Source organism: Pundamilia nyererei, unplaced genomic scaffold, assembly GCF_000239375.1.
Source record: "Pundamilia nyererei isolate P.nyererei 1_Seehausen unplaced genomic scaffold, PunNye1.0 scaffold00418, whole genome shotgun sequence".
Classification (NCBI taxonomy): Eukaryota; Metazoa; Chordata; class Actinopteri; order Cichliformes; family Cichlidae; genus Pundamilia; species Pundamilia nyererei.
Genome location: NW_005187819.1, coordinates 569 through 11,957, shown reverse-complemented (window position 1 = coordinate 11,957; position 11,389 = coordinate 569). Strand labels below are relative to the sequence as shown.

At 41.1% G+C, this 11,389-nt stretch overlaps 1 protein-coding gene across 1 annotated transcript in view; it reads left to right on the top strand.

Moving 5' to 3' along the window:
- Positions 1–11,177, top strand: part of LOC102212611 (palmdelphin-like) — a 13,441-nt gene extending 2,264 nt beyond the window's left edge. The window contains exons 2-4 of the mRNA XM_005753286.1: positions 3,854–3,878; positions 4,284–4,394; positions 9,491–11,177. Of these exons, the coding sequence (XP_005753343.1) occupies positions 3,854–3,878; positions 4,284–4,394; positions 9,491–10,578 (1,224 nt within the window). The 3' untranslated portion in view covers positions 10,579–11,177. The remainder of the gene's footprint in view (positions 1–3,853; positions 3,879–4,283; positions 4,395–9,490) is intronic.
- Positions 11,178–11,389: the final 212 nt, after the last annotated feature.

The window sequence follows — 11,389 nt, the reverse complement described above, 5'->3', positions numbered from 1 at the left end:
TGCTCTGCCACCTGAGCTACAGCCACCCTCCCTCAGTCCACTATGCGTCCCTCGTGGACTGAGGGAAGGTGTCAGAGGGCAAAGTGATGGCAAAGGACCACTCCGCTGTTCCTGTCGGGAGTCCCTTGACAAACTGCTCGAGAATCATCAGATCCAGCAGCTGAGCCTCCACCTTTGTGTGGCCGGGCTTTTTGCGGCCCTATTCAGTACCCCAAGAAGTTTTGGTGGCAGTCCTCGGGCACATGGCCTAGGCCAGGGGTCGGCAACCTTTCTGATGATGAGTGCATCTAAAATTTTCCTCAGAAGTCAATAAATTGCAGTAGCAATAAATTGCAGTAGCAATTTATTGACTTCTGCAATAAATAAATAGCAATAAATTTAATAACGCTCTATATTAACAGTTACACACTATATAGAACCACTTTATAGAATTATATTTGTTGGCAGATGTTGGCAGCTGTCAGCGAATAGTTATCAGCTATTTTGAAACAAAAAAAAACAAAGACTTTTTATCCATAACAGCAAATACAGAAAATGCAAATGCTATTTATGGTCTCCTCACAACAATCCAATCCAATCCAATTTTATTTATAAAGCACTTTAAAATACCCAGCACAGGAACAAAGTGCTGTACAGAAAGTAAGTTAAATAGCAAATTAAATAAATAAATCACATAAGACATAAAATTTAAATTAAAATTAAAACAGCCCTATGTTAAAACAAAACAAGATAAAACAGCATCGAGTCACCTAAAAACAACTAAAATAAAATAAAAATAAATATAAAAACCAACATCTCACGTGGTGTCAAAGGCCAAAGTAAAGTACAATGATGTTAATACAGAGACACACATGTTAATATGATCTCTGGTCTCCCACTCAGAGACACAGGTCTCCCAGTGTCCAGCATTCAGAGGCTACCTGAGGACTCGTGTGAGAGAAAATCTGCTCAGACAGACATGTCGAGCCAAATACTGTCAATAAGGCCTCTGCAATGTTCTGAAGACAGTTAAACTTGTCAGGTAGTGATGTCCAGCAGGTGAACATGCAGCTCCATGAACACACACAGCTGTGGATTCCAGCTGCGTCCGTAGTTCTGCAAACTTTGACCCCACAGAGTCGAGCTTTTCAGTTCTATCAGCTGCATTTCGATGTCCTCTTTGTTGAGCCAGTTAATGCGAGACAAACCCAGCTGCTCATTAAAGCTTTCTGGTTTGATCAGAAAAAAAAACATTGGTCCATACGCCTGAAAGTCCCGAAAACCCATTGTGAATTCTGTCTCGAGTCTACAGATGTATCCGTGTGTTTCCACGGTGCTGCGCTGAGCGAACAGCTGCTGAACGTTTTGAAGTGTTGGAATGTGGAAATTTCAACATAGCTTGAAAAAACTGCCACCTAGCAACGTCCCTCTCACCGGTACGCTAAGTTATTTTTAGCCAATTACAAGTTGAATCTGGTAGTTGGGGTTGTTAGCTAAGATACCGTCATTAAGAAGCGGCACAACTAATGTGTCTATGCGAGCTAATTTGCGATGTGCACCGCTGTCCCAGCCATTCATTTTTTAATGCACCTGCTCAGATTAACTCACTGCGTGTCGTGCCCAGGGCTGGACTGGGACAAAAAAATCAGCCTGGGCATTTTGACTAGAGACTGGCCCACCAGGTATTAAAGCCATAAAGCCTTTGAATGAAAACAAACGCTGTTGTGACAGTGATGTACAGTCTTGTTGGTATATGTATGATTTCTATACATTTTAAATCAGATAAAAACTTTGGTTTTTATCTGGTTCTTTGTGCCCCCCTCTCCCTGTTAATGCCCTACATGGACCCCTGGCAACACTTTGCTAGATCCGCCCCTGCACAGTTACCAGCTGTCTGCTACATAAAAAAGGATCCTGGTGTTATTTGTCTCTCAGAAACAGTTCATAACTTCAACTCATTCATGTCACCTAAAAGGTAAACCTGTTTCTCCATCACAGCTCTGATGATTCAGTAAGGACATCTCCTGGTTTCATCTTCATGTTTCCCTCTCACCAGATAACCAAACCGACATCATGACCAGCAGCTTTACAGCTGTGGCTCCAGCAAACAGCCGATCAGCTGATCATTGATCAGTTTCATGATTGAAGTAGCAACAGGAGTGGGAGGGGCAGAGAATGACAAAAGAAGAGGCAGCTCTGCAGCAAAGACACAGAGTAACTCCAGCTTTGTGTCTTTTTCTATTCTAGCTGAAGTCGTATTGAGCTGTTCCTTCTCAGCTCAATACGAAATGCGTAATATTTTCTCTGAATGCGGGACGATTCCGTTTGTATGGGACGGTTGGCAACTCTAATAATTAACCTTATAAATAAAGATCACTATCAGTAACATCATAGCACCCACCCAGCTGTATAGAAACTCCATCATGCTAGCTAGCACGCAGTACGAGCTATTGTAACTGACTGTAAAAAGTCAACACAACGAAAATAAACTCCACCTAAACTCGGTTTATATCTGACCCAGATAGACTGCAGGTCATAACTTCTTACCTGAAGTTCAGTTCACCTGACACTCGGACCAGCGGCCGCCTCGGGTCTCTCCTCCTCCTGCCTCCCCTTCCCTCATCCACCTGCTGGCCTCAGTGGAAGCTGTGCCATAGCCACCACCAGAGTTATTTTTACACATCTGGCCAATCCACCACCTCTCATTGTTTATACCATTACAAAAAAAATCATCGGCCCATAGAAACGAAAAATCACAGTCGGCCCAGATGGCCAGTCCAGCTATGGTCGTGCCATCAGTTAACCCTTCGCGTGCCAGCTGTGGCACGTGTGCCCAGGGTTGCCGATCCCTGTTCTAGAGTTTTTAATTCTGCACCTGACCCCACTGCCACGTTAAGTCTTTTATTTGGTCTGCTGTTAGTGATGTCATGTTGCCTTAATGTCATATTATCTTCATACGAGGAGCAGGGTATCTTAATCTTATAATGTTACAACCACATTTGACTTGAACACATTTGACTCGAACTAGGGATGAAGTTGGTAATTAGTAATATTTTAGTTAATGTTACGTGTTAGCTGTTTCATTACAATCAGTTGAGAAAACTATATTTTGATGATGAAGGCAACAGCATCAGCCTTGAGTGTATAGTTTTCATTGCCACACAACTACCAGCAGAAATATATGCCTACAAGAAGAAAATGATCACACAAATAGAATTATAGTGTTAGACTTTAAAATGATAAACTGATATACACACAAAGCACTGTGCATAGTGTACTATAGATGTGTACTGTAGTGTTAATCTGCAGTTAGATCAGTTAAGGTCTTAGACTAAGGCTTGTTCATTGTCCATTGGGGTCACCTTTAAAAACACTAAGTACTCAATTACTGCATTTTTTAAGTGTGCAGAGTAGCTAAATGTGTTTTGCTGGTGTGGTTTCATGCAATCCACGCCAGTTTTACCGAGGATGATGATGATTTGAATTTTCATTGTTGTGAACAGATTCTAGCACCTTTTTAAAGGAATGATGTTTTCTCCTGACTTCCTGCTAACTGCTATGCTATCTGTAAGCTCTGCTTGTTTCTAATAAGATGTTCTCACTGAAGACTGTGTGGGTGGGCTTTGTTGCACAAGCGACTGCTTCGAGTGAATTAGGTGGCAGATAAATGGATTACTCACATTGTGAGGATGCAGTGCAAGGACTAATATGCCTGATTTGCTTTGCTTTCTGTCTTCATTTAACCTAGTGAAATTACTAATGTGACAGCTGTGGACTGCCGTTACTAAACAAGCTGAACTGTAGCACTGCTGTGATGTTTACTTCATGCTTCTTTCACTACTTTGAACCTCAACTACTTTGTCTCCACATATAGGAGGTACACGCAGAGTCCCAACCAGGTGTGCACTTTTTTTAGCTCTTTGATGTGCTGTGAGTAATTTCTCCTGGTAAATGGTTACAAAACTTATTAGAGCTTCATTAAAGCATAATAGCAGCTTTTGCATCATGGGATACTTGGTTATCCCGAGTGTGCTCAGATTACTAGAAACATAATAAAATATTTATGGCATGATAAAACTGAGCATCAGTTGTGAGAATTCATTCAGAAGATGGATATCAGTTTTCATTTTGATCTGTAATTTCTTGTATAAGTGTCTTTGTTGTCACATACTGGAATAATGTGTCATATTACTAATATAATGAAATCTTAAAAATGGTGACATATGTATATATTTGCCCAAATATAGCTAATCTTGGCTTATGTTGTGCTTGCTTTCATTTCACTGGTCTTATATTCTTCTTAGATGTGACCCATCATGTCCCTTCACCACTACCAGATATGCTATCACTCATTCCACTGGCAGCAGCAGAAACCCATCCTGTATGTGAACTCGGTAGCCATGAACCAAAGAAAGGTATACTTCTGACAGGCTGTAAAATATTACATTGGTGCAGATGGATTACAATGATCATCCTTCAGCATGATGCTAAGAATACACTGATCAGCCACAATATTGAAACCTATAATATTGATGCTAGTCTATAACAATGTTACCATGTTTCAGTGGTTATGTGACTGGTACATGCTGTTCGTATCATACATCTGATGCCAGCTGTCAGTTTCCTTGCACTGGAAAAATGTAATGTACATTACATCAGTCTTGATGCATGCTCAGTCATCCAGGTAAATCTCCAAAAAGTTGATTCTGTTCATCTGGACGTTTTCACTGGGAGAAATGTTTCGTCATCATCCAGGTGACGTCTTCAGTCTCAGCTGACTGCAGGTTTCAATCTTATAAACAGGACATTTACATAATGACTGAAACCAGCCCACTGAAGGAACAATGGGCTGGGAGGTCAGTTCCTTCATCATGATTATGCAAATTCTCATGACTATTGATCAACAACCACTGATCAATGGCCATGAGTCCCATTCACAGAGAGTTGGGGAATGGCTGCAATCACAGCATGTAAGATGGTGACAGATGTACCCTTAGGCCCCTCCTCCATTCAGAGATGGTCTTTCCCTTTTCACGTAAATGGCCTCCTTGACTCCGCCCTCAAACCAGCATTCCTCCCTGTCCAGGATGTTACATCCTCATCATTGAAAGAGTGTCCACTGGCCTGTAGGTGTAAATAGACTGCAGAGTCCTGGCCTGACGAGGTGGCTCTTCTGTGTTGTGCCGTCCTCTTTGGTTGTTTGGTTTCCCCGATGTATAAATCCTGCCAATCCTCCTGCACTTAACAGCGTACACTATGTTACTCTGTTTGTGTCGGGGACCCGATCCTTGGGGTGGACCAGTTTTTGCCGCAACATGTTTTGGGCTTTAAAGGTCACAGATACGTGGTGTTTAGAGAAAATGCGTCTCAGCTGCTCCGATACTCCTGACACGTACGGGATCACTACAGGTTTTCGCTTAGTCATTGGTTGTCCTTCTCTCCTGGATCAGCTGGAGGTTTCTTTAGGAGCCTTTCCAGTTCTGACAAAAGTCCAGCTGGGGTAACCACATTTACTCAGGGCCTTCCTGATGTTCTTCTGCCTCCCTGGCTGCTGTGTCAGTGGGGATGGTGTTCGTTCTGTGTTGTAGTGTCCTGATGACGCCCAGTTTGTGCTCCAGTGGATGATGAGAGTCAAACCTTAGATACTGATCCGTATGTGCAGGTTTACGGTACACGTCAGCTTTTAGATGTCCTCCATTACTGATGGAAATCTCACAGTCTAAGAAGGCTAACCTGCCACTGTTCATATCCTCCCTGGTGAATTTGATGTGTCGGTCCACCGAGTTAATGTGATCTGTGAATTGTGGTACATCCTGAGATTTGATTTTCACCCAGGTGTCATCCACATACCTGAACCAATGGCTTGGTGGTGTTCCAGGGCAGGATAGCAAAGCCCTCTTTTCCACTTCTTCTGTGTACAAATTGGCCACGATGGGTGAAACTGGGAGCCCATGGTACCCATGATTCTGCCTGTAGAACTGACCCTTGTATGTGAAATATGTGGAAAGAAGACACAGTTCAAACACACTTGGTCGGTGCTGAGAGCGGTCCTGTTGCTGCAGTCAGAGACTGAAGAAGTCACGTGGATGACTGATGAAATGTTTCTCCCACTGATAACGCTGCGTCCAGATGAACAGAACCAACCTTTCGGGTACATTACACAACTTATCTATATAAAACTTTAGACACATAACACTGATCAATAATTAGTCATTTGTTATCTTGTAATTAGCCAAACTAATGAAAAAAGGTCTGTTACAGTTGGGTAACGATGATGTGAATATTTGAGCGACGATGAGGTTGAAATGAGTTTAAGACTCAAAAAATGTGTTTTAAAGTGGACTTTTAGCTGCATCCTGTCCGAGTTCTCAATATTTTATGTTACATTTGTTTACAAATTGAGAATTAGTTCAGGACTACATGTTGTAAAAAAACATTTTAAAAGGCACAGTGTCTGAAAGTCAGAGCGAGAACCATCTAAAGTCTCAATACAGCAACACTGAGTTTGATTACCCTGACTCGTGTCTGCTCTCAGTCCTTTTGCACTGCAGGACAAATCCAAAAGACATAAGGATTGCAGATTCAGACTGGATGTGTATCCACTTTGGATCCAGCTTATTCTTTCCCAAAATGATCTGTATTCTTTATTTAAAATGAAAACTGTGCTGAAATATTTAAAATCAATGAAATCGTAGACTTTTTTTTTTGCCTTTCCTGATAAAACATGCTGTCCTGTATTTTTCAGTAAAATGTTGGGTAATTCGTGACCACAGAAAGTATAAAAACTGGTTTTCAATGGTTTTCATTCTTTTGTCACGCACATGCTTAACTGAGCGTGAGCTTACTCAGAGTTGAGACTCTTGGACTTGCTTACATAGTGTTACTCAACTTAGACTTCATGGTTAAACTGTTGTTGAATATGTTATTGAGTTTGTTGAAGATACTTCCTGGGGCTTCTTCCAGAGGCCTGGGACCTACCACAAAGCTCAGGCAACATACCAGGGGGATGCTTCCCTTATTCCATTTCCCAGATTATATCATTATTTTTCCACAGAAAATGATCCCTATGACTGCTACCTATTTTATGACGTGGTGATTAAAAGTCTATAAATCTGTTGTAAAAAGCACAGGCAATTAATGCTGACGCAAATCTTAATTTAGTATTTTAGTGATAGAGCATAAAATAAATATTGTAATTCCAGAAAATTATCAGTTTGTATTTCTAAGGTGATGGCTGTACTTTAGAGCACTGCAACTGTTTATTGTCCCACAACCTGATAAAGAAGGTTTGTGACTTTGTCACAGATCAAAGTGAAATTAACATGCGTGATTCCACAGGAATTCTTGGTGTGTGTCCTGTGTTCTAGTAGCTTCAGTTTCAACAGTGTAACATAGACTCAGCAGCAGATTAGAATCAATTACAATATTTATACATTTTTGATATCACCAAGTTAATACATGCATGCACAGTTTGCATTTCAATGGTTGTAGTAAGATAGACTGAAGCAGCACGTATCAAATGCATTCCCCCAGCAAAAAATCTATATTGTACGTAAAAGCTTTTGTTACTGTACTTGTTTCCTGAGCATTTCTGATGCCTTAGTTGTAGGGATACAATTGAAGAGTGAAACCAAATCAAAGGACAATATGATTTTATCTGATTCAGTGTACGTTTGTGGACAGCATTAGGGAACACACACATAAAGAAAAGTGTTATCACATGTGGTTATTCCAACTGGGTCTTCAAGACGCACAGGAAAGAAGGTCAGAAACCAACTGGGGAGAAACAGAATGACAAATGGAACGACACTGCCATCCCTTATGTAGCAGGTCTGTCAGAGAAACTCCAAGCACAACATCAACATCCCAATGCACTTCCAACACGGGCACACCCTTAGATGGAAACTAGGTCTGTCGAGGTCTGTGGAATTACAGACTGAGTGTGATGTGTAGGACCCAAATCCAAACGCTCGGAGACAGAATCATCTGTAAAGGCAATAAAGGCAAACCATGATGATGACCCACGAACAAAAGACTAAGCATAAAATACAAAAAGAAACCAAAGTATATCAATAGAACTTAGGAACATAAACCATTTCTCAAAACCCAACTCTAAACACAGAAAGAGCCCAACCAGAAAGACCAGAACCATGACAGGTAATCCCAAGGACAAAACTCACAAACAAACAAGCTAAGCAGCATAGTGTGCTGTGGGGTGCAGGGAGAAGTGCTTAAAACTTCTGCATTGGAGAAACTAAACAGCCAGTCCATAAACAAATTGCACAACATAGAAGAGCCACCTCAACAGGACAAGAGATAGCTGTACTGTAAGGATACAGGTCACTCATTTGAGGATGCCAATGTTTACACTTTGGATGAAGAAGACAGATGATTTGAGAGAGAAGTAATATAGACCATGCAGTCCTCAGATCCCTTCCCAGGTGCCTCAACCCATCAGTTGACCTTAGCATGTCACATGGTTTCCCGTGAAACCCCTGGTGTTAATAACTCATGCCTTTTTTCATACCCTGGCTCTTGTGATGACGCACATGATTGATAGTGGGTCAGTGACCCTCTTCAGGGTCAACCCCCACTAGTGTTTGAATACCTGGGACAGGTCACTCATTTGAGGATGCCAATGTTTACACTTTGGATGAAGAAGACAGATGATTTGAGAGAGAAGTAATATAGACCATGCAGTCCTCAGATCCCTTCCCAGGTGCCTCAACCCATCAGTTGACCTTAGCATGTCACATGGTTTCCCGTGAAACCCCTGGTGTTAATAACTCTAACTCTATATTACCTAGTAAATATATTTACTAGGTATGTATGTTTTTAAAGGGATGCCAAATGCTGTCATTTTTCTGTAAAGCAAATTTACCTTGCCTTTGGGTATAAATAAAGTTACCTTGACCTTGACCTTGACTTTCCACCATTTGGTTTTAGAAGTAAACAAGTCTTTTGGATGAGAGGTGAAAATCACAAAATTTCACAAAAGTCCACTGGCTTTGTTTCCAAGCTCCTTAGCCTACTGTGGCCTTAATGACTGAGAACCTACACAGACATATTGGCCTGTAGTGTTGTTCACCACATTCCCACTGAGCTCTTGATGATGGCTCTTAGGCACTTGTTCATCTTGTACAGTTCTAAGCATCCCAGGCATTGAGTCACAGGTTTTCTTGTAGTCGATGGAGATGTTGCACAGGTTGTTCAGTCTGATCTTGCAATCTCGAGTACCTGCTCTGTCTACTAGCAGCTGGTGTTTTTCTCCTGCTGGTTTCTGCTAGTTCCTTTCTGGGCTCATGTATTGAGCCATGTACCTGTTCGTCTTAGCCACTATGACGACTGCAGGAGCTTTCATGAGGTGCTGAGGGAGTTTTTCTGTCATTAAATACAAAGAAAACTCTTCCAAATCTAGCATTAGAAGAAAATTCAGCAATATAAACTTTATTTGAACAATATTTATTGTCCAGTACATGTCCTAAGAGTTCATCTATGTCTTTCATTCCAGCTACATTTGCTATGAAGATCAGTGTGGAAAATGATAAGAAAACAGGCAAAAGTCATGTGGTGTCAGCTTCAACCATCATCCCAGAAACCATCCAAAAGAATGGGATAAAGGTATATGATGATGGACGTAAGTCTGTGTATGCACTGCACCCAGGGACAACTAAAATCCATAGTGAAACAGTTGGAGAGATGACCCCTACCGAGGTAGAAGAGCTTCTGCATCAGGCCGCTGATAGGAATGTACCTACTGAGGTGCAGTACCATCTACCTGTCTATTCTGTGCCCTATATAGGGACGAATAGGCCATCAACACCAAGGAAATCAACTAAATCACTAACAAAAAACTCAAAACCCAGCCCCTTACGGAATGTAAACTCATTCAAAACTGGATCTCTAATCCTAAATGAGAAAAACCACTGCAGCCAAGGCCTGCAGGAACAAAATCCCCCAAACAAAACTCCTCTATCGATCTGTCAAGACTCGACTTTAAAAGTACGAAGAGTTGGAGAAGGGGCCAAACTGCACTCTCGAGAGCAGGCCAAGTGTGAGACCTTTCTAATACCACAGTCACACTTTAGCACCAAGTGTCCAAGAGCATTCGCCAACAGCACAACAGATACAAGCAGTCCAAACACAGCAGCTCTTGTTTCAGTTAAATTCAGGCCTGAAGGAATGCCTGGACCCAAAGAGCCAGTCTACAGAATATTAGATAGATCTAGTTCTTCACTCGTCCACCATAAATTTGATCCTGATCCCTTGCTAGGCACCTCAGGTGACTCTAACAAAGATTTACCCTCTTGTGCAGAAAATAATGTCTCTCTGAACCTTGTCAGCACTCTGCCAGGGGAGCTAGAACCCATATCAATGATCTTCATGGGCTACGAGAATGCTGAGGAGGAGGAAGACATTCAAGCTGAGTTGGTGATTATTGACAACAGTTCTGATAATAACGACAACGATGAGGATGAAAATGAAATCAACAGGGAAGAGTATCTTTTATACCACCCACAGGGGTACAGAAGCAAAGTATTTCAACCCAAGGTGCATACAGCTAAGGTCATAGAGCTCAGAGACATTACAGATACCTAAAGAGACCAGGAGGATTTAGGACTCCACAAGCCAACATTCATCCACAAGTATGGAAAGCACAGTCCTTATTTACAGGAGCGGTCAAAATGGAGACGATGAAGCTCAGTCAAATAGGAAAATGAGAAACTGAATTGTTAGGAAAAGAACTGGGAATAGAATTTGTTAGGTGATTTTTCTTCCCCAACATTTGTCTTTTTTTCTGGTGAATGTGCTCATGCATGCATTTTCTGCTGCCAAGCCAATGTAGTACTTCTCAGCCTGCCAATCTTTAATAATAATAAATTGTGATTTGTGCCATTATGAAACCTTAACTTCTCTTGAGTGATAGAAACACCTGATAGACTTTTTGTTTATTAGTAACTGTGCCACTGGAATTAAAATTTTATCATTCAGTTAGTTTGTTGCTTTGTAACTGAGTTGCATTAAATGGTACTGTGCTGTGAATCAACCTGTGCTCATACCTTTGATCTAAGTTCATTTGTTTGGTCAAGTCTATGTCTTAAATTTCTGATGGCAGTTATCTACCAAATTTCCTTGTTTCTAGTGCACTTTAGGAGTTGGAATGGGAAAGTCTGGTATTGGCGGGGCATAAACATGTCAAAATATTAAAACCTTTGTTGTAAAAATATTAAATATATCATTTTATTATGATGTCCGTGCTCATAATTTAGTCAGCTTGAACTTTGATTAGATGATTTCTAATTTTACCTTTCATTTAAATGTTTTCTGAATATCAAAAATATCCTTCCTTTGGGACTGCACCTGCTCACTCCTTTTTTGTAAATAGCCTTTGTGTTGGACTTCATATACC